Raw genomic sequence first — 24,358 nt, 5'->3', positions numbered from 1 at the left:
ATATCTTTTAGATGATTCTGTTTTTTACTATTACCGTAATGCTATAATTACTAATATTAAACTCAGATGAAGGAGAAAATGATTCCATAAAAATTCTTGTATTCAAGGTAGGAGAGGGTGATTTGGAAACATTCTCTTGCTTGAAATAATATATGCCACTTACAGAGGATTTTAAAGATGAGCCTGAGTGTTTATATAGTTGTTCCCTTGAGATAACCATGATCTTTGAATAATCTCATAACAATTTTCCCTTCTGTTTTGCTGCCTCACTTCATTAAGAATAGTTTTATTTTGCTAAATGTTTTGTAAAGCTTTCTGTTTTTTCAGGAGAGCCCTAGGGCGTAAATCTAAATCATTTTACATTGTGGTTTTGAAAGCTCTTACTTATCGCAATGAAATAACACAAGATATTATACAATTTTTAATTAAATTAAACGAGGACTTGCTTTGGATTCTCTCCTGAATGCTCTTTAAAAACAAAAGAAAACCAGCTTGGAAGTGTCCCTTGGCTCATTGCAGAGAAGACTCTGGCTATAAGGAATGTTTGCCATATCTAAGTCAGCACATACGATTGTCAGCTCAACTGCTGAGTCAGTGCTTAATACTACATAGAGAATAATATTGATTCTTTTCATTTGTCTCAACTTAAGATTTTTATAATTTTCTTTTGTGCTCAGTTTTGAATTATAAAATGAACACACGTGTACAGTGTATTTATTAACACATATGCAAGTCTCCTCTACCATCCAAAAGTAGAGCATTCCTGTGATACCTTTCATAAGCGGAAATGGTGTAAAGCAAAGAAGCAATTACAGTTAGTTTATATGGAAAACATTTTTAGCATTCCTAGACCCAAAAAATACCCTCTCTTAGGCTTTCGGATACTTTAGGAAACGTCTTACTAACAGATGCACAGAATAAGTCGAGATAAAACATAAATGCTTACGTACACAGTTCAGAGCTCTGGCAGCTTGAAACTGAGTGTGGTTCCTGGGGAGGGAGCTTGGTGGAGCCAGTCCTGTTGCTGGAGGTGTGTGCTGCCTCCCTAATGGCTCGCCACGAAACAAAAGCTGAACACTATTTTCACTTTTTGCCTTTTTCATAAAAGCCAAAAACCTCTTCAGATTTTTTCAGTTACCAAAGACAGGTACTAATGTAGGTTTTTGTAAAAGCGTCACATGAATTTTCGGATGGCAGGGGATACCTGAATAGCACTAAGTGCCAGGTCTTGTTTTGTATGTTGGCTCTTTTAATTCTCTCACAACCTGGGCAGTGTAATTGAATATGCACAGTAATCTCTTCACCATGCTTCCTCTTTAAAGAGTAGAGTAGAATGAGCATCCACCAGGCAGGAAGAAATAAAAAGTTAACTAGTTCTTCAAAACCTCTGTGTAGGCCTCTGCAATAATAGCTTTATTCCTCTCCTCCATTGGCTTTTTTTTCCTGACTGTATGTTAACTGTTCTCTTGTTCTTTATTGTTTACCACCTACATATATATTGCTAAGCAATATTTTGTTTAGCTTTTGCTTGTTTTGGAACTTTACATAATAGAATCAAACTGTAAGCTTGTATTTTTTCTTTTGCTTAAGTTTTGAGGTGCATCCATGTTGTGTGTAGCTCTGGTTCACTCATTTCCTTTTACTAATTTTGTACATTCTTATACATGTCTCATGTGGAACATTTTCTCTGTACAACTAAGACTGGAATTGCTGAGTCATAGGATATGAACATTCTTGTGCACATCCTATCCCAGGTTGGCCAAACTAGATACAATTTGAAGATAATGTAGGAAACTCTTTTCTATATTTTTTTGTACTAATTTTCATTCTCACCAGCTGTGGATAAGAACTCTCATCACTCTAGCTCCTTAGCAGTACTGGATTTATTAAGGCCATTTAATGCTTCACTGATTAAATTCTGTGCTGTGACTTGTAATTTTAATTACATCTCTCTTATTCATATTCAGGTTGAACATCTTACTTGATTGTTCTTTTTTAAAAAAAGATTTTATTTATTTATTTGAGAGGGAGCAAGCGTGCACAGATGTGGGAGGGGCACAGGAGGAGGGAGAGGGAGAAAATCTCAAGCGAATTCTGTGCCAAGCGAGGAGCCTGACTTGGGGATCAGTCCCACGACCCTGAGATCATGACCTGAGCTGAAACCAAGATGTGGATTCTCAACTGGCTGAGCCATCTAGGCATCCCAGTAGTTCATTTTTTATTCACTCATTTTAGCTGTGTATATTTCTTTTGTGAAGTTCCTCTCCATTTCTTTTTTGTTGTTGTTTTCTAGAATTATCTATCATTTTCTCATTGATTTACAGGAGTTTTTAAAAAATTCTGAATATTAATCCTTGTTTATATATATATATACATATTATAAAAATAAGGATTAATATTCAGAATATAGTACATATACCTATATAGCATATATATAGTATTTATACAGTGTGTGTATATATATATATACATATATATATATATAACATAAAGATATTGTACTTGTTGCTATTTTCTTTCTTTATTGTCTTCTGTTTGAATTTTTTATTATGGAATTTTTTAGACATATAGAAAAATAATGAATATTATTGTGTATAATGTGTATAATGAACACACATGTACACATCAGCCACCCTCCAGAATTATCAAGCCATAGCTAATCTTGGTTCATCTCTACCCCAGCCTTTCCTATTCTTAGTCATTGGATTATTTTAAAATAAGTCATAGATATTATATCTTATTTCATATGTAAATTTTTCAGTATATATCTTTACAGAGGATTCCTTAGAAATAACCATGGTACTAATATCACACTTAAAAATTTCACAGTAATTCCTTAATCAAATAACCAGTCAGTGTTCAGACCTGTTTAGGTAAATCTGTTTACCTGTTTACTGTTCAGACTTTTGTAAATGTTTTCTGGTATTGGTGGTGGGAAACCGCTGATTTATTTGAATCAGTAGCCAGGTAGTACCCATACTACTTTGGTTGAGAAATCACTTAAATCTCTTTTTAAAACTCTAGATTCCTTGTCCCTCTCCCTTTCCCTTTCTCTTTCCTCTTGTTATTTATTTGTTAAAGAGACCAAATTAACTAGTGTGTAAGTTTAAGGCCTTCTGAATTCTCGATGCTCCATCCATCCCCTCATAGTTAGAATGAGGGGCTTGGTCAGATTTAGATTTTTGTTACTTCAAAGGGAGCCAGACTGTATGTTGTTTCACATCAAAAGACACATGTTTTTTTTGTAACCACTTTTACACAGTTCCACGTGTCATCAGTCTGACTCATCACCTTTCACCTTAGATTTTAGCACCTGGTGGGGACTGTTTGCCAAGATCTGTTGTTTCACTAGTCATTGTGTAATGGTGATATTCACATTCTCCCATTTCTTGTGCAGATATTAACTGGAATTCTTCTGTAAATGGAAATGTTCCCACGTTATCTATGTGGTTACCTTGAAGTATAGCTCATACAGGGAAAGCAGAATAAGTTCTTTTTGCCTGACTTAGTTATTCCATATATTTTTTAAAGATTTTATTTATTTCCATATTTTTGTGTGTCTGTTTTAGCAGCTGTAGTCTGCTGGATTTGTCTATGCCTGCTCTAACACTTCACTCTATTAATTATGATGACTTAATAGCCTATCTTGCTGTTTAGCTGGGGAAGCCCTCCCACTTTATGTTTTTCAAGAGTATCTTAGCTATCCTTAGCTCTTTGAATGTCCATTTAAGTTTTAGAATCAGATTGTCAAGTTATACTCACAACAGACACCCAGAACTGAGAGGATTTTGATTAGAATTGCATTGAATGTGTGGGAAAATTGAAGAGAATTGGCACTTCTATGGTATTGAGTCTCCAACCCATAATCATGATATCTTTCAACATTTACTTAGGTCTTCTTTAATTTCTGTCAATAAAGTTTATTGTTCTGAGTAGTTCTCTTGTACCTCTTTTGTTACATTTATTCTTAGGTGTGATTGTAAATGTAAAAGTAGTTTTTTATTTTTACTTTCCAATTAAATAAATTCATGTACAGTTTTAAAGAAAATCTGAACCAAGCCTGCTTTTAACTAAAATTATCTGTAATACACTTAGTTGATTACGATAGTGTTCAGTGTAGTTAAATTGATTTTCCAGTTGTACATTTTGGGATTGGGCCTATGTAATGTACTGTATTAAAAAAGCTGAGTAGGAAAAAAAATGCTGAGTAGGAGCACCTGGTGGCTCAGTGGGTTAAGCCACTGCCTTTAGCTCAGGTCATGATCCCAGAGTCCTGGGATAGAGTCCCATATCAGGCTTCCCCTGCTCTGCAGGGAGCCTGCTTCTCCCTCTCCCTCTGCCTCTTCCCCTGCTTGTGCTCTCTCTCTCTGTCAAATAAATAAATAAAATCTTAAAAAAAAAATGCTGAGTAGGGTGCCTGGGTGGCTCAATGGGTTAAGCCACTGCCTTTGGCCCCGGTGATGATCTCAGGGTCCTGGGATGGAGGCCCGCATTGGGCTCTCTGCTCCTCAGGGAGCCTGCTTCCCCCTCTCTCTCTGCCTGCCTCTCTGCCTACTTATGATCTCTCTCTCTCTGTCAAATAAATAAATAAAATCTTTAGGAAAAAAAAGCAATGGGTAAACAATCTGGCAAGCATCTTTTTTGAATAACTGATTTCCACTCTCATTGCTTAAAATCCAAAGTAAGAATTATGAGAAGAGGAAGAAATTTCTTTTATATGACACTCTTAGGGAGAAGACAAGAAAAAGGGTACTTGCATTGAAAAACAGTATTAATTACTTGTCCAGGAAAATGGCTATACATAAGTAATCTACATGTTTATAATGATAAAATCAATTATTTTCTGAAAAGGGTACAATATTGTAAACTCTTGTATTTGCATCAACCTAAGGGAATGAAACACTTAAGTATGATATATAGATAAATGGCTTTTGAAGAGGAAATAGTACATTATCATTATTCAGTTCTGGTTGCTCTGTATTTACAAAGTGTGGTTTGAGTGAACTGGGACTTTAAAAAAGTGTACACTTTTTAAAAATGAAATATTCCAAACATACTAATGCATGCAAAGTAAATATCACGTGTGAGGGTTGGTTAACAGCTATGAATTTGCCCTCTAGAACATTGCCAATGCTTCTTGTGCTGCTCTTCAGTCTCCTGTCTCTCTGTTCTCTCCCAAGGGTAACCACTGTTAACATGCTACAGCATGTATACAGTTTCCTAAAACAATTGACTTTAATGTTTTACATGTTTTGGGCTGTATAGAAATGATATACTGTATATATTCTGCATATTCCTGCCCTTTTATCAACCAGCATTATGATTTTGAATTTCATTCTAGAAACCATAATTTAACATGCTGAATTTAGTAATAATACATTATATCTGTATACCATATTTTATTTATTCTCCTGTTGGTGGGCCTTTGAATTGTTTCACTTTTACTTTTATAAACAGTGTAACTGTGAACATTGACTTCTGGTGTACATGTGAAGCACTTCTCTAGGATGTATTGGTAGGACTTGAATTTTTGCATCATAGAATATGCTCGTCTTCCACTTTATGAAGTTCTGCGAAGGAGTGCCAGGTTGTTGTCTGTAGTGGTTGTGCCCATTCACACTCCACAGGCAGTGCACAGCCATTTCCATTGTTCTGCAAACTCACCAGTGCTTGATGTTATCTGACAGTTAGGATTTTACTAATCTTGTATGTGTCAGTAATACTTCATGAAGTTTCATTTGTTTCTTTTTACTGAACAAATGGTGGTTTGAATTCTAAGCCAAAAGAAATGTAAAGTTACAATGAAAGGTCACTTTCAGCTTTGGCATTTAGAGGTTCAGGTATAGTTCATCGTCCAACAGTAGAAGCTTTATTGTATTATCTTGCTGCATAGTGTGATTTCCTATATTCAGTTTTTAAAAAATCCTTGGTTATCAAGGCATAAATTTACACATAATATTCAGTGTGATTTCATATACCTGAACTGTATTTATTGTTTACTTTTAGGCTGAAATGGGCCTTGGTTAACAGATGTACTCTAACTTTTTATGACAGGCTTTAAGATATTGAACCAAAATATTTGAAAACCACTAAAATGGCATTCATATTTCATGCATTTTCAAGTTACTTTATCTGCCCTATGTATCCAAAAAGTTTTGAAAACTTGATTTAAACTTAAGTGCTTTTAGATTTGGAATACTAGAAAAATTGGAATTCTTTTCTGAGATACTAAGTTCTTTTTTTTTTAAAGATTTTTTATTTATTTATTTGACAGAGAGAAATCACAAGTAGGCAGAGAGGCAGGCAGAGAGAGAGGAGGAAGCAGGCTCCCTGCTGAGCAGAAAGCCCGATGTGGGGCTCGAACCCAGACCTGGGATCATGACCTGAGCCGAAGGCAGCGGCTTAACCCACTGAGCCACCCAGGCGCCCCTGAGATACTAAGTTCTTAATAAATAAAAATGATTATTAATTTTAGTCATTGTGGAAAATCTGAAGCCAACCACATAATACTGAGAAAAGAAATACAGTTTTAAGGAATCTTTATATTCCCTAAGTATAGTCTTTGAAAATTGCCATGCCAAAAGGAGGAGGAGGAGGAAATAAATTTGAGAAGTTAAAATTGAGAAATAAAATTGTGTAATAATGCTTATTTTCTCTTTCATCAGAAAAATACTAATTGGAATGCTTTGTGTATGTATGTGTAATACCATACAGTATAATACAATTAATACAAGGGCGATGCCTCTTTTTATTCCTTTAATCTTTAGTTTGTCTAGTGTTTAAGTAATAAGTAGCTTATCTGGTTTTTCTTTACAATTTGGTCTGTTTTTTTTTTTTTTTATTTGACAGGTGGCAATTTGTACCACACTGATGTCTCGCTCCTTGGAGAACCTACCGAGTTTGAGTATTTGCGAAAAGTGCTTTTTGAGTATATGATGGGTCGTGAGACTAAGGTATAAATCATTTCTGATGATTTGGCATGTGGCTTAATTTAAAAGGCAATGTGCCTGCTTTTAGTACTTTAATACACCTATTGATGCTGTATTTTTACTGTTGGCAGACCATACATGCTAATAATAGATAATAGGTAATTTTGTTATTGTTCTTACTTACAAAATTGTATTGACAGATCCTGCTTATATTTGTTACAGTTATAAAATACTAATTTAAAAAATACTGTTGGATGATGAGTACTAAAAATTGAAATTTCATTAACTTAGTACTTTGTGAAACATGTGGCTATTTTTATTTTTGACCTCAAATCTTAAGTTAGATTTCATTTTCATGGAAACTTTCAGGGTAAGGTAAAAGTATTGGGAATGGTTATAATTAAGAATTAAGTAATAGACCAGAGAATTAAGTAGTCACTTAGAGATATTTAGAAATACTGTACTTTAGTCACTGTGAGAAAATCATTCCTATACATATGGAATATCGATCTTTAAAATTACTACATTATATAAGTAAAGTGCTTGGCTAAATATGTTTTCTGGAATGTTAAATTTATTGTAAGGTTCTTGAGTATATACCTTTGTCTTACTCTTGTTTGCCTCCCCTGCAGTGTTTTTAAAAGAGCCTTATATTGGACTTTTGATAAATGTATTTTTTTTTTTAAAGAAGATTTTATTTACTTATTTAACAGAGAGAGCACAAGTAGGTAGAGCAGGAGGCAGAGGGAGAGGGAGAAGCAGGCTCCCTGCTGAGCAGAGAGCCCGATGTGGGACTCGATCCCAGGACCCTGAGATAATGACCTGAGTCGAAGGCAGAGGCTTAACCCACTGAGCCACCCAGGCACCCTGATAAATGTATCTTGAATTGAACTGAAAGTATTTAGGGAAATTCATGAGCCTTTTCTCAAAATTTTATATTTGAAGCAATATTTTTCTGACAGTACTTCAACTTTTTACCTTCATAAACTTCTACATTGTCCATATACCTTGGCTGAGAATGGGGTCATGAGTTTTCCATTTTTAGAAGCAATCAGTATCTTAACTTATGGGTCTGGTGGGGGTTACTAAGTCAGAGAGTGCTAAACCAGTTCAGGGATGAATTTGGCAGATATATTTAAAGCCTAAAAAGTAAGGGTATAAGGGCATAAGAAAGTCTCTTAAAAGAATATTATGAATTTATGGATTATAGATTCAGCTAAACACTAGGAGTTATAGGGCTCCAAGTCATTTGAATCCTTAATATCTATAGAAATCTCACTTCATTGTATCAAATAGTTTCAAATTAAAGTAATGTCTAGTGTGATCCTGAACATGTACACAGGAAGGTATGTTAATTCATAGTAATTCAGGTTTTTTTTCTTAAAGGTTTTTTTTAAATTCTAAGAATAGCCAAGGCTAATTTTCTGCTTTTTAAAGCTAATGAAATATAATGATCTCTTATTAAGTCTTTATTGGATAGTAGCCTGTATCTGAGGTGGGGTAGATAATTTAATGTTACCTTGTTATTGCAGGGAAGGGAGAGGGGTGTATCTTAAAAAAAAAAAAAAAGCTTCTCAGAACTTTAGCTCTATTGGTTCATTTGTGAATCTAAAGCTGTGATGCAGTTTTGCTAAATAAATTATTTAACCTTTTCTTGGTCTGTGAAATGAAGAGACTGACTGCCTCAAACTGTCTTCTGGAGGTTGCTAACTGAGGATGATGAAATCTCTACAGAGTCTGAGTCCTCCTGAAGGAAGAGCCAGTCTGAGCGTAGGTGTGTTTGGGACCAGTGCCTGTCAGCCATGTGCAAGCTTGTGCTTTTTGGGTTGTGCAGCTCGTTTTAGGCTGTGACTTAGGAAACAACTGGAAGGGGTGTCTTCGCAGCACAGGCAGCCCTGTCTAATACCTGACCAGGAATCCGTGTGGCAGATTGCTCTCTCTGGTCTTTAATCGTCAGCATTCAGTGCATCTGGTTACTACAGTTGATTAGTCTGTCATTGTGCTGTCACATTTTACAGGTGTAAATATAGAAAATCGGCAATAGATACTATCGGGCTCAATTTACTGCTTATTTATTGAGCACTTGCTACATGTGGCCCATTGTTTATCACCATGATGGGTAGAAAGATGAAATTTGACACTATCACTAGGGTTTTTTGTTTTGTTTTTTTTTACACCATCCCTAATTTTAAGGAGTTTATTATATAGTAAGAAAGTGGACCTGTTTGCAGTTAAGCATAAAATGATCCACAGTGTTGTCGGGGCTGTTAAGAGAGGCAGAGAGTTCTACTGTTGACTCATGGGAAGGTCAAGAAGGACATTTTGGAGAAGCATGTGTATCTGCTGGGCTTTAAAGTCAGGTGGGGGGTATGTGGGGCTGGTTAGGTTTTAATAGATGAACTCAGGACAGGAGGGGAAGCCTAGACAAGAGGTCCAAGGCAGGAAATTGAGTGTGGGTTTTGGGATGACAAGTAGTCTGGTCCAACTGAAACACTGGCTCTGTGGTGGAAGTGACTCCTTTTGGACTGGCACAGAGTGTGGAAGGCATGAAATGTTTTCAGAGTTTTACCTGTAGGGATGGGGAAGGGGGTGGCGGGAGGGCAGTTAGCCCTTGAGCAGAGATTGATAAGATCAGAGCTGGTTTTAGATGTATCTCTTACTGATTTGCTTAATTTCTACACACGAACAAAGAATTTGAACTGGAGACCAGGTTGTGGTTTTCAAGTGAGCCAGAGTGTATTGTGGCCTTTGTGATTTGATCCTCATCTGCAGTTGTATCTCGTCCCGCAGGATGTGTTTGTCATCCCACCTGTGTTTCTTCATCTGCTTTTGCACACAGTGTTCCTTATTTTATGAGGCAGATGATTTATTTAGGAAAACTGTACGTAGGACACACATTCTTATAGTATGAGGCTAAGTAAGTGTCCCTTCTTTTTTCTGGCCTTCACTTTCTTTTTCTTGGGTTTTAATCCTCCATGCTAAATTCAACCTGTTTTCCTTTTCAGTAGAAAGTATTTCTCATCCTAACCTTTATTAAAGCTCCTCCTTCAAGAACACCTGCCGGGAGATGCCACCTCTAAACCAGGTGGCGCATTTGAACTTTTCCTTACTTCCCAGGGCCTGAGGATATTGTATATAGAATAGACAGTCTGAGTTCTTTCCCAAGGTATGGCAGAGAGCCTGGGCTTCTCCGTTTAAGTTTTCTGGCAAGCCAGGAAAGAGCTTTAAATCTTTACTGGGTAATCTGCTGCAATTTCAGGATCACTGATGAATTTAGAGGTGGGTTTCTCATTAACATTGTCTAGAAACATGAACGGACAACTAGCGACAGTTTGGGTTTTACTCGTAGACATGTTTGTTTGTGCATGTATGTGGTTTCAGAGTGAATATAAGTGGACTTTTGGGTACTTTGAATCTTACCAGCTATTGAAATTAATTCCTTAAAACAGTCTTCATAGACAGTATACCAAAAACCATTAAAAAATTGTTTCAGAGTGTTAATGAAAAGAATATTGAAACAATCACTACTTCATATTTCTCTTGTCGTTTCATGCCATGTATGCTTAGTTTCTAGACTGGTTTTGCATGGAAGATTAGATTCCATTCTATCTAGGCAATGCAATGTAAAGGATGAAGGTTTTGTAAAATGCCTTTAGAATTCTCCAAGAACTGCGTTGTTTTAAATGGTATTTTCTTGATACTCAAAATGGCAGAGGTAAAGATGAAAGGAAGGAAGGGGGCTGAAATCTTGCTGCGTATGGGATTTGTGGTGGACAAACACTACTAGTTGAAATAAGTATTAGAAGTATCTAAAGTGCCTTGCCTAGGCTTGGCACATAATAAGAATTTTAAGAACATTAATTTCTTTCCTTCCTGGAAATAATTATACGTTATATATGATGTGAGTTTGTAAAATTTTTGGTTAACTCTATTATGTCATCTTTTCCTCAGTGACCTCCTCTAGTCCCCAGCCTTCTCTCTCTCTCTCTCTCTCACACACACACACACACACACACACACACAGTCTGTTTAACTGTGAACCAAGAGTGTAGATTGAGTTCTCTAGGTGACCCTGCCATCCCCTGTGGGAATCCTCAGGGGAGAGCACTAGCACCTGAATTTGTATGTAAGCACTGAACTTTGTTATCCTACTTATTTCGTGAGTGTATCTTATTTCATAAGGTATCTTCTTTCCTCTCTGTCTTCCTCAAAACATCTCATCTTGATACAAAATAGGGAATTTCCACCTTTGAGGAGAATTTTCCACGAACTTTTGGGTGACAGTCTGACTTACGGTATATTCATTTAGATCTGCACAATTTATGATCTTGTTTTGCAAGCCACCATGTGTAATGTTTTGATTCATCATGTTTTCTACCAAACAAAACATCTTGTGTTTATTTAAAATGTAATTTGTATTTCTATTAGGCTGATGTGCTGCATGTTGTAAAAAATACCTACTAAGCATGTTCATGTTCATGCAGTAGCCCATGTTTATGAGATATATGATGTGATTTAGTTAAAGCTGAACTCGGGAGTATCTAATTCTGATTATTTAGAGCATATGTTTGGCAATACATCACTTACTAGATAGATTTCTACAAATAAAAAGCCTGATAAAATGATTGCGTTATAAAGTTTCATCTTAATTAAGACAAAGGGCCAAGAGCATTAGAACTTTATAGCTTCATGCTATTGTAATTGCATCTTCTTGAAATAATATCAACCCAGACATTGTGAGGAGTCTTTTTAAATTGAAATTCTAGTGTTGACTGCTATTTCCTTGACTAATACCTTCACATCATACTTCTTTGGTTGTGGCTTCCATTGAGAGCACTAAAGAATCCCACCAGCAGAACATGTCAGAATGGGGTGAGACTTCGTCTGCTTCATTGTCTATTAGTGATCATCTCTTGTTGTTTTTCTTGTAGACTATGGCAAAGGTTATAACCACTGTACTGAAGTTCCCTGATGATCAGACTCAGAAAATTTTGGAAAGAGAAGATGCTCGGCTTATGGTAAGCTTTAAAAGTAGGCTACAGATAGAAGACGACTTTATCCTATCTTTTTGTAAAAACTTTGAGTTGGTAAAGATATTTTAAATGTTTAGTTTTTATTGTACCTAGCCTAAAACGTGAGAGTGAATCTACATTAGGAGAGTTTAATCAAGGGCAAATATGAATTGCTGTCCTCAAGGAAGGAACAGTCTTCTTCAAGAGCGTGTATGAGGTTGACACCCTTATATGATGTATGTGGGATTTCCAGAACTTGGGCTATTTATGGAAAGTACAGAAAAGGCATTTGTTCTGGTATCTCCAGTAATAATTTTTTTTAAATATTTAATTTATTTATTTATTTGACAGAGAGAGAGGGAGAGAACAAGCACAAGCAGGGGAAGAAGCAGGCAGAGGGAGAAGCAGGCTTCCCGTCGAGCAGGGATCCCAATGCGGGGCTCAGTTCTGAGAACCCTGGGATCATGACCCGAGCCAAAGGCAGCCGCTTAACTGACTGAGCCACCCAGTTGCCCCTCCAGTAATAATTTTTAAAACCAGTTTACACCATGATGTTTGATGTTATATAGATTACATCTTTCTTTCCTACTTTAGTTATTTTCAAATACAATAATTCTGAGTGAAGAATTTAAGCATTTTTGAGTTTTTGACATACCCAGCAAGGGAAATGTGGATAACTGAATTAACTAGGAACCTTTGTGTGTAGCCAGCTGTAATTGAAACGAAGCAAATAGACATTTTATAAATTACGCAGAATTATTCCCATGCCTAACTTTTTGCCCTGGGCTGGTAATTCAGTAAGAAGATCCATTCTAAGCAGAGTGTGAAATTTGTGAAGTCTTAGGTCCTGCCCCAGCTTTCTCTTTCTGCTTCCTTTTCTTGTCTTGCTGGTAGCCTACACCACCGTTCACATCCTCCCATTTCTTGTTTCATGATCCCAGCACCACTGTTCTCTTCTCTCTCCTTGCTAAAGCAAGCAAAGATTTCCTCCTTTATGATGGGTTAGTCTATGACTGAATATCTCCAGTAAGAAGGACTAAGTCAGTAAACCTCTCGAAGCATCCCATCTTATCTGAACAGACAGAGTATGTCTCTTACAAAAGTTCTTGCTTATCTTGAGCCCCAGTCTTCCTTCCTATAGTGGTTACCAATTTGTTTTGTTTCTAACCCATGGAACTCAACCAAAAATCTGGGGATAGCCTGAGTGGAGGACTTTTCCTCTCCAGTCCAGACACCCTGCACCTGTCAGCCATTTCTTTCTTTCTTTTTTTAATTTGCCCATTTTATTTATTTTCTTTTAAAGTTAGGCTCCATGCATGATATGGGGCTTGAACTCATAGCCCTGAGATCAAGAATTGTATCCTGGAGCACCTGGCCGGCTCAGGTGGTAGAGCATGTGACTCTTGATCTCAGAGTCATGAGTTCAAGTCCTGTGTTGGGCATGGAGCATACTTACAATAAAGAAAGAAAAAGTTGCATCCCTGCCGACTGAGCCAGCCAGATGTGATGCTTCTCTCCTCTGATGCATTGCGCAGGGCCAGTCGTGAAGGAATCCCAGTGCCTCAGGCACATCCTGACCTCCTCTTCTTGCTTTCTCTAAAGTCATCCCAGCATCCCTGACTTTTGTCCCAGTACTCCATTGCATACTATATCATATGCCTTTTGTATATTTTCTGAGACAGTTGCAATTATTTTGGTTGGCATTTAAGTATTTTTGGGAAAGCATTCCTCCCTATAGCTAGTGGCCTGAAAAACATTGTTATACCTCTATAGTTATTTCTGGTGACAAATATTTTTTACAAGAAGTATATCACTATAATGTATGCCCTTGGTCAATAGAATATTGTTTTAAATTATTGCAAACGTTAATTCTAAAACCATGTAGTTACTCGGAGTAGTTTTCCTCCTCACTGAATAAAACAGCTGTGTCTTTGTGAAAATAAAACTCTCCAGTGCAATTGGAACCTGTCACCATGATTCTGTCATTATGGCCCAGTTTAAGACAATATTTTTAAATGATCTAATATAGCTTTGTTCATTCTCCCATGGCCTCTTTATCATCTTGATGTTGGGGTATGGCAAACTCTTCTCTTACTGTTGGGCTACATTTTATCATGGCTTTGGCAATATGGTGAGAAATATTTCCCTTCACCCCATACTCCCATGCAGTCTTAGATTGGTTTGTCTTGAAGGAAATGAATTGAATTGATATATATAAATAGTGAACCATGTAAAGAAAAACCTTTTAAAGCAGATGGAAATTCTTTTTTTTGGTTGATTGAAAAGAAATCTTTGAAAAACATTATGCTCTTTATTCCTGGATAAAGAGGTGTTCATTCTAGGTAGGGATGAAATGGTGACTCTTCATTTCTTCCTGAAATAATCTTCCCTTGTCCCAAAGGCTGACCTGCCCAGGAAGAAAGTCCCACTCTTTCCACTGCTGCTTCAGTCAGAGTCTTATCCATCATTAGCTTTTTCTTAATGAATGAGTTCACTCAGCAGTTACCTATTCTTCTATTCATTGTGGCAGGTATAAGAAAATTGGAGATATGGAAGAGAATTATTGTTGACCTTGTGGGAGCCTTTAGTTTTAGGGGGAAGAGGCAGCACACATTATGCACAAATAAAAGATATGTCTAGTAATATAATTCAAATAATAAAAATAGATGCTTAGGAAATATGAAATCATGTATAATAAGCATGAAGTGAGGCCCAAAGATGGCTTGTAGATCAATTTGAGTCACCTTTTTTTGGTTTGAGATTCTTGATATTTGAAAATGATTCATGGTTGGTTTTTACATTTGATGAAAAATTCAGATTGTTGATTGAGAAAGTTGAACCGAAAAACATACTAGCCTATAAGATTGCTACCATTCATAAAATGAGCAGTAAGAACCATTGTCTTTGAACAAGTCTCTTGAAATTATAACTTACTTTTTATTCCTGTCCAATGAGCTGTAGCTGATTAGAATAAAACACTGCAAAACAGACTGAATTCTGTTTTCCTTTCCTTTTTTTTTTTTAACGATGTTATTTATTTATTTGAGAGAGAGAGCACAAGCACAAGGGGATGCAGAGTGAGAGGGAGAAGCAGGCTCTCTGTTGAGCAGGGAGCCCGATGCAAGCCTTGATCCCAGAACCCTGGGATCATGACCTGAGCTGGAGGCAGATGCTTAACCGACTGAGCCACTCAGGTGTCCCAATTATTTATTGACTTCTCTTCTTATAATAGATAATTGAGATATTCAATAGAAAGATACTTATATCTTTTCAATGTAAATATGTAAGATATCTTTCTTAACTATATAGAAAATAGGCTTTTTTTTAGGAGTTTATTAAATGAGCATTTAAAAACTGTTTAGTGGGTGCCTGAGTGGCTCAGTGGGTTAAGCCTCTGCCTTTGGCTCAGATCATGATCTCAGGGTCCTGGGATCGAGTCCCACATTGGGCTCTCTGCTCAGCGGTGAGCCTGCTTCCCCCTCTCTCTCTGCCTGCCTCTCTGCCTACTTGTGATCTCTCTCTGTCTAATAAATAAATAAAATCTTAAAAAAAAAATAAAAACTGTTTAGTGACATTAGCTTTAAATGTGTGTTCCAGTTGGATGTTTTCTGTAATTTTTTTAAAATGTGCAGTACAGTTTCCATTGTATTTAAAATCAGCACCTTGAGTACTTTGTTATTTTAGCTTTGGAGGCTGAAAAGCTGGTAAAAGTAAACCAAAACAAACCCAAGCACATTGCAGAGCTGCCTTCCCACCCATTAATTTTGGGGGTGCTTGAGAGAGAGTGTGGACTGCACTTTGTGCTGACGGTGCATGGCCACGCCAGTGTTTGCATTATTTAGTGGGTGTTGTAGGAGGAATGCAGTCTAAAACTTTGCTTTGTGACTCAGATGATTATGTATTTGCTTTTTGGCATTGATCAAAGAATTTCTGTAACTGCTGATAAGGTATTTCTCAATATACCTCTTTTTACTCTATCTCCTCTCCCCTCTCAGTTAGTTTTACACTCTGTATTTGAAAACCCCATTACAGAAAACAACAGTTATTACTTAATAAGTGGTTTCAGAGTTTAACCCAATTTCAAGATTATATTTCATAGATGAGAAATTGTTATCTGTCAAGATTAAATTGTACAGCATAATTAAATTCTGGCTTATTTGAGGGTTGTGATGTGTAGAGAAGGAATCCTAGTCCTTCACTGACAAGTCTCAGAGCCTCTGTTTCTTGACAAAACAAACATCCCCTTATTAGGGTTGTTGGAAGACCAGAGTTTAGTGCTTGCCCTAGGTTTTTGAGATGATGGTACAGGGGGCAGTGATGATCATTTAGCCACCACATAGCAATACGTGTGTGTGGAATGTCTTTCCTAGAAAAGGAGACTTAGAAAGGTCAGTTAATATTAATGTGTTTAAGATCAGCCATTAAAGATGTCAGGAGGACAGTCAGGTCATTTCGCAGCAATGATACCAGCTCAGAAAATGTCCCCGTGTCCATTCTAGTGCCTTAGAGTGCCAGCCATAAGCAGCACTGCTGTGGTGAGAGCCTGCGTCTCACCTGCCTAGCCTGGCTAGCTAGCCCTTGAGCAAACCCCTTTCATGTTTCATGTCTCTGGCCTGCACCAGTGAAATGAGCTTGTAGGATTATTCTCTTCCTAAGTTTCTTTCTGTCTTAAGTTCTGAATTATTTGTAGATTTTCAAGTTTTAGATTTGTTTCAAGTGGGAAAAAATTGCCTTATGTACAACAGGCAGAAGTTCAAAAGAAAACTCACATACTATATGCACACAGTTTTTGGTGAGAACAGCCTTTTTCTTTCTCTTAGCTTTTCAGCTTACTGTGCCTGATACTCCATTTTGTGATGGTTTAAGCAGTTTAGTATATGTGCTGCCAAAGCGAGCACGGTTTAAGCAGTTTAGATGGCCAGAGTAGACTAGATACTTGAGTAACAGGGTAGGAGCTAGAGTACATACAAAAGTCTTTGACTTGTCTATTTTTTTATTTAGGATAATTTTATTAAGAAAGTTTCTTTCAATCAGGTGCTAACTCATTTCATGGAATTGATAGGTTCTTTTGTTATATAGACATCTCTTTTAAAAAGTGTTCTTAGAAATGCATTTTTCTTTTTAGGATGCTAGCAAACTGAATGACATGTTTCACCTAGATGGCTATTTTCTTGATGACTCCATTGAAGGAAAATGGTTTTTTTTCTCTTCTGTTGAAGAAGATTTGGCTTATTTTCATCCCCCATCCACTCTTGTCATTTTTAAAAATTTGATTTTGACTTCATTTTTGCTTTTCTTTCACACTGATCCTTTGTGTTGCGTCAAGTTCTTGATCAGTCCTTGCCCTCAACCAATCTTGTACTTAAGTAAATGTTTCTCACTTTTTCCCTTCAGTTGGAATTTTAAGAATCTCTTCTGAGTTAATAATTCATCTGAGGTTTTCAAGCATTGTTAGATATAGAAGTTTTCTATCCCAGAAGAGACTTATCTTTGCTATTGTGTGGGCTCAGTAGATGCATGGAAGGTGGATCAGGAAACAGATGCAAATAGATGCTGATGCAAAGTGAAAAACACTGTACAGACAAAGTACGTACTTACTGTCCTCAAGTGGTTTTGACTCTTGATTTTGTTAGAATTATATGTGGTCATTACAAAAGAAAACATTGCAAACAATTCAGAATCATATTACACAGAGAGGGAGACCTTCATGTTTTCAGCTTCCCAAACTTTCTCTACCATGCTCTGATTATCTCTGTTAATAGTCTGGTGAATATCCCCAGGCTTTTTTATAATTTATAGATATATATTTATAATTGCATTTTTAATCACAAGTATTTTATAGAAGTGGCAGAATGCAACAGCTTGCTTTTTTTACTTAACATATTTCTGTTTTATTCCACCTCATTACAAATTGGTGTACCTTACTCTTTTTACTGGCTGATTGTATGATTATATGGATGTCCTACAATTTAGTTCACCAATTTGCCATTGATGGGCACGTAAGCCATTTCCAATTTTTCAATACTTACAAGCACAGACACAGGGAGCATCTATATCCATATATATATGTGTATATATATATATATATATATATATATATATATGTATATATATATATATATATATATAAATTTTTGCCTACTTCTGTAACTTTTTCATAGGATACTGACCTTATTGTGTTGTGTGTGTTGCAAATATTATTTTCTTGTTTGTCTTTTGATTTTGCTGCTTCTTACTAACTGCACCATTAAATATAACAGATAAGTAAAATGATTCTTCTGATGGTTACACTAAAAACAGACTCAGATTTTATAAATAACCCCTTTTTTTACTGATGCTATTTTAAAGCTAACTAGAAAGCTAATTAATACTTTTAGATAGGACAAAGAATTTAAGAAGGTTGTACAGTAGAAAGTGTGTTTGAGATTGGGTCCCTTTGAATGGAAATTTTGGTTTTGGTCATCATTCTTAAAACCATTCTTGACAATGTACTGTTGAATTACAAGAGGGTTATTTAGTGAGAAAATGGACAAATATTAGGAATGACAATTCAGCATATAGACATACTGTATTCACACCCAACAACATTTTCTCCCAAATTTTTGATGGTAAATTGAGATCATATAAATCAAATTTTAACATGTACTTTAATGGAATTATGAAAGAAATCTTTTTATAAAGCAAATAATCATACCCAATCAATCTACTATATATTTACTTAAAGTGTGAAGTAACTTTAATTACATTGTTCAAATTTTTAAAGTGAAGTTGCAAATGAAAGCTACATAATATATTTACTTAGGATGGGAGGGAGGTGTTACAGATTCCTTATATTTAGCCTATGCTCCCTTGATTTGGGGAGATTTGAGAAAATGTTAAGTACATTCTGTTTAATCCTTTGAAATTCATATACACATATAATCTCTGTGTTATATTAAGTCTTAAAACTAACCCAATAAGCTTTTTTTCTTCCTGGCTTGTAGTACACTTCACCTCGCAGTGGTATCTTCTGAGTAAACCATCAATCTGTGCTTAGTTAGCATGTGGTGAGTGAAGAATAATGTCTTGTGTCTTTTGTGCAAATCAATTGTATTGCATGATACTAACCATTTCACTGGAATTCTTTTGCTCTTTTGTTTAATGAATATATATGATTATGCCATGGGTTAATATAGGTATTTTCTGTTAATTCTGTTTTATAGATTAATAATATATAGATTAATAATCACCACCACCAGTAAGAGTTATATAATTTTAGGACATTTTGCTTCTTTAAATAATAATTGAAAGTTTAAAAATTCCTCATTAAAATTTTATTAATTGAGAAAAATTTACGTATTTTATCATCTTTTTTGTTTTTTTTTTTTCCCCCAAGAATGGTCTTGGTAATTAAATTAATAGATTGTGAAAGAGAAATGAAAAATCATTTTGTAGATAGAGGTGAAACGATATATTTCACAAAACCAGAATCTAAAATACTGTAAGGCCCACTTATCAAGGCCAATCTGAAATAATGAAAAACTAGTAAAGTTGATTTAAAATAAATGCAGTTTTATTACTTCCTGGGATCATATAGTACAACAAGGACTCCTCTGTCCCGAGACCTTTAGGCAGCCTGCTTCGATTGAATGTGGCTGTTTGTAGTTAACATATTGTTATGAGGAAGTGAAGGCATCTATACTGTCTTCACCATTTAAACACCCCTGCCATCAGTTCCATGCCATCAGCTCCATGTTGGTGGCTTGAGTTGGCACCCCCTAACATTTAGGGTACATCTTTACCTCTGACTTTGCCACTATTTTTACAAATGAGAAATAAGTTGGATTGCAGTTAATAGAGCTTAGTTGAATTAAGATAAAGATTCTCTGTGACTGTTAATTCGGCTAGGATTCAGCTAATGGTATCAAGGTTTAAAATGCCAAATATACAGTTTTTCTTTTTTAATCTTTTAGCTTTAAAAATCATTTATGACTGCATTTGAGTCTCATTTTGATTTTAGTGTATATCAGTTAACCTGCCTTAGTGCTTATCTAGAACTATCTTTAATCTTGAAAGTCCCTTAAATTTTCCTTTTTTCATGGTATTATAAATACTGCATCATGCTTGTCTTTGTATCATTTAAATACTATCATTTATCACTAGAATTGTGTACTATGTAGCATTTTATCGACTGATTGTCTCTTCAACTTTTATTTTGAAAAATTTCAAACATAAGATTTTTAAAAATGGTGCAGTGAACACATATATACCCTTCACCTATATTCACCAATTCTTAACCTTTTGCAAGATTTCCTCACTTGTTTTCTTGCTCTTGCTCTTTCTACATATATATCTTCCCCCTCTTAACACTTGACCATTGCTTGCAAACACTTGTGCTTGCAAGCATTTGACAATTACTTGCAAACTTGCAAAATAAATACTTTAGCAAACATCTTTAAGAACAAGAACATTTTCCTACAAACTTAACAATACAATTAACCACTCTCAGGAAATTTAATATTAACATAATACTGTTACCTAATATTAGTAAATATTCATATATTTCCAGTTTTTCAAATAATGTCTTTAATAATTTTTTAAATTCCAGGATCCACTCAGAGATTGCACATTGCATGTCATTGTCATGTTTTTCTAGTTTCTTTTAAACTAGAAAAGGTCTCCCAGCCCCCCCCTCTTTTTTTTTGTCTTAAATGACATTGACATTGTGCAGCATTATTGAATCATACATGAATGTCTTTTCCCACAACAGTACAAGCTAAGGTTTCAAAATAATAACTGACACAGAAACTTAAATATGACAGAAGATCTTTCTCTCATCTTGACCAGGTTTCCAGGACCAACATGATTATTGAGCAAGTTTTATAAATAATACACTATTGGGTGTACATCATGAATATCAGTGGATTATATTTTTCACTTATAAATTGTAAAGACCTTCAGATTTTAAAACTTTTTCTTTCCACTAAATATGTATTAAAAGTTTCTATTTTATTTAGTAATTTATTTTTGTGGCATTTTAAATTAATCTGGCTACTGGCTTTTAGCATTTTAATCAGAGAAACCTTGTTAGGTTTCTCATTAGCATCATTTCTCTTAGCATTTTCAGGTTTTTAAAATGAGTTTGTTAATTTCTGATGAGGCATAGCTTTTTTAACACCAAAATGCTGTTTGTCCTTTGCTGCCATGCATTTCATCCTGGGAGAATTGCAATATGTAGAAAAACCAGCACATTAGAGAAAAGGAAAGAACTCTCTATCCTGTTTAAATCTGAATAGCCACGTCCTTGTGAGGTTCTGCCAAGTCAGCACACGCACTCCTGGCTTCTCCAGCTATGACCAGTAGCCTTCAGGACATGTGAAAGGTGGCAATTCCAGATGTCACTGAAACATCCTGTCTTTCAGGATCACTGATCTGTAGGATCTATAGGTCAGAAGAACATTAATTTTTAGGTTTTCTTTTTTGGATTTAATATTTAGAGAATATTTCTACTTTAATCCCTAGACCATAGAATATAATTTTATTTTAACTTGAAAAAAACCAATCTCCCAAAAAGTGGCTTAAAATTTTTTTTCTTTATCCTTTTTCCCTTCTTCTTTTCCAGTCATGGCTCCGATCGTCGTCTTGAAGAAACAGGGTGGTGGTGTGGGCAGGCACGGAGCACTGTCTATGTTTGCCCCTTTGAGAAGCGCAAGCTGTTATTCAGGGCCCGTTACAGAGCCAAAGACCAAGAGAAACCTGACATTGGCCTGCAAATATATTGCAGAATGACTTTCAGATCGATTATATCAGTGGAGAAATGGTGATAGTTTTTTTCTTTTTTGTTGGGAGGAGTTTTATGTTGTTTAAAAGATATTTTGAATAACTCAACCTGACTTATGGGCTCATTTAATGTTCCTTTTTTCCATTCTTTTTGTCCCTCTTTTTAAAGAACTGCTTGCCTTTCCTATTTATTTTTAGGGTGATTTCTTTTTAAAGACTTGTGCAATACATTTTGAGGTGAAACTTAGTAGATTTTTTCTGATAAATTAGAACATTTAATTGAGTATTTTATCCAGATTGATTTGTTGAATATTTGCTAAAGACTAGTTCTTTAAGCTATACATATGATAAATCCAAACAGCAGTACCTCATTGTTTACTTAGCTTTTGTACTTATATTTTTCAGAGGAAAAAATACTACTGTAAATTGTAAATAGCCAATATTGTATTGTATGCATACTGTATTGTATGCAGATCTGTGACTGTTGGCAATGTCATCTTGGAAGAACAGATAAATAAAGTTTATTTACTATATAAAACTTGCTTATTGTGCTTTTTTACTGTGTTGGAATCTACAAAATAGGTAAGAAATAATGTTCTATCTGGGTGAATATTTTGAGGAACTGTTTGTCAAGATCGCTAAACCCTAACCATTTGGAAAGATTTTTTATGTTCAAAATTAGCATGACCAAGTTAGAAGAATTATGGAAACAAAAAATACTTCATGATGTGTGTTTCAGGAGTCTGCCAACTTGGGGAAGCCTCCTGTCTCTGGAGTAGACCATACTTTGATTCTTTTTAAACTTAATGAGAGAGCATCTCTTGGACAGGAAGAGATGGGAACTGTTCAGAGGGTTTCACACACCCTTCATATTCCGGCAAACACAGTACTCAGTATGTGGGTATACCTAACCTCTGCCTCAAGGTGGGATCTCAATTATCCAGACAATGTGGACCTTCGCATTTCTGGTGTATCTTATAGTGTGATAAAGAATGGGCAGCTCGGAGGGGTAATGACCAGTGGGTCTTCCTAGCTAACCCACAGCTGATTCCTTTGAGGACTACTGTTTTAGCAAGGGGAGGGCATCTTCTTACCCACCCCCCCTTTGTTTAAATAAGGATTCACTTAAGGGGCAAAATTTGTGCCATCAAATGGTTTCTGACAACAGTCATGACTTCTTACCTTTTTAATACATCTTTTTCTAAGGTAGAAATTGTGGACTCCTATGAAAGTTATATACAACTTGCTACAAATGCAGTTATGGAGCTAAGCATATCGAAAAGTGTATTGGGGGTCAGCACACTTTTCCTAGAAAGGGTCAGAGTCAGATAGTATTTGCTTTATAGGCCAAACAGTCTAGGCCACAAGCCACACTCCCTCTGCTCCCACCCCGTCACTGGAGTACAAATACAATCCTAGGTAATATATAAATTAATGACCATAGCCATGTTTCAGTAAAACTTCATTTATAAAAGCAGGTGGCAGGCTGGATTTGGCTCACAGGCTTTGGTTTGCCAGCCCTTGAGGAAGTGATCAAGCTGGATCTTAAACATCGAATTTGGGGAAGTGTGCTCATTGGTTAAATCAGGGGTTGCTTGTTTTTCCTCAGTGCAGGCTTATAGCCTCTCTTTCAGAAGAAACTACAACAAATTCAGTTCGCCTTGATTAAGAATGATGATGACATTTTCTCAATGATTTGTTTCAGCAAGGAGTTTCAAGTCTTACATTGAACCCAGTGTCAGGGTCTCAGACCCACCTGGGACTTTTTCTTGAAAACCCCCCTGTAACTGTCCCTGATTGATGCCTGGGGAAATGAGAGTTTTCCAGAAATACTTACAGGATGTGTTTGCATCATAGAATACAGACTGCTGAGTACTTTGCGCTCTACTCGGATTGTTACTTGCAGACAAAGAAGGAGGTTTGTGATGGCTGAGGGTCAGCCCAAGGCCACAGAGAGAGAGCTGTGATCCCCACACTTAGATCCTGACCCTGGGGCTCTGAACCTAAGGCTTTCTCCAAGACCTCATGACTGCAGCACACGAAAAGGTTGATGGAGTAAATTTATTGCCAGGAAATTAGCATTTCACTTTGAAAGGTGTTAGATGCTAGAAAGATGTTGCATTCACAAGGTTTTTTTTTTTTTTAATTTTATTTATTTATTTGACAGAGATCACAGGTAGGCAGAGAGGCAGCCAGAGAGAGAGAGAGGAAGGGAAGCAGGCTCCCTGCTGAGCAGAGAACCTGATGCAGGGCTCGATCCCAGGACCCTGGGATCATGACCTGAGCCAAAGGCAGAGGCTTTAACCCACTGAGCCACCCAGGCGCCCCCACAAGTTTTTGGTAAAAATTTGACTTGTAGCTCTAGGAATTAATTTTGTACCCACTTTGTTCAGGTCAGATGCATGTGAATCTTGGTAGACAACTACCTTTATGTTGATGTCTATCTTAGTCTGTTCACCCTGCTATAACAAGAATACCACAAACTGGGTGGCTTATAAACATTGAACATCTATTTCTCACAGGTCCATGGTCTGAGAAGTCCAAGATCATGGCACTGGCATATTTGGTGTCTGGTGAGGGCCCACTTCCTAGTTCGTAGATGGCTTTTCGCTCTGGCCTCACATGGAAGGAAGGCAGGAGCTTGGTTTCTCTGGCTTC

General features: G+C 36.2%; 1 protein-coding gene across 8 annotated transcripts in view; it reads left to right on the top strand.

Annotated features, from left to right (window-relative positions):
* Window positions 1-22,242, top strand: part of GOLGA4 (golgin A4) — a 128,312-nt gene extending 106,070 nt beyond the window's left edge. For 6 of the 8 annotated variants that reach the window (XM_047740740.1, XM_047740732.1, XM_047740766.1 and 3 more), the window contains 4 exons: window positions 6,850-6,953; window positions 11,861-11,947; window positions 18,925-18,987; window positions 21,543-22,242. In XM_047740740.1, coding sequence (XP_047596696.1) covers window positions 6,850-6,953; window positions 11,861-11,947; window positions 18,925-18,954 — 221 coding nt within the window. In that variant the 3' untranslated portion in view covers window positions 18,955-18,987; window positions 21,543-22,242. The remainder of the gene's footprint in view (window positions 1-6,849; window positions 6,954-11,860; window positions 11,948-18,924; window positions 18,988-21,542) is intronic. The other 2 variants (XM_047740775.1, XM_047740731.1) reach the window with 1 other exon arrangement.
* The last annotated feature ends 2,116 nt before the right edge of the window (window positions 22,243-24,358 follow it).

The sequence above is a fragment of the Lutra lutra genome, chromosome 1 (assembly GCF_902655055.1).
Source record: "Lutra lutra chromosome 1, mLutLut1.2, whole genome shotgun sequence".
NCBI classification, from domain to species: Eukaryota; Metazoa; Chordata; class Mammalia; order Carnivora; family Mustelidae; genus Lutra; species Lutra lutra.
This window is presented reverse-complemented; position numbering and strand designations above follow the sequence as displayed.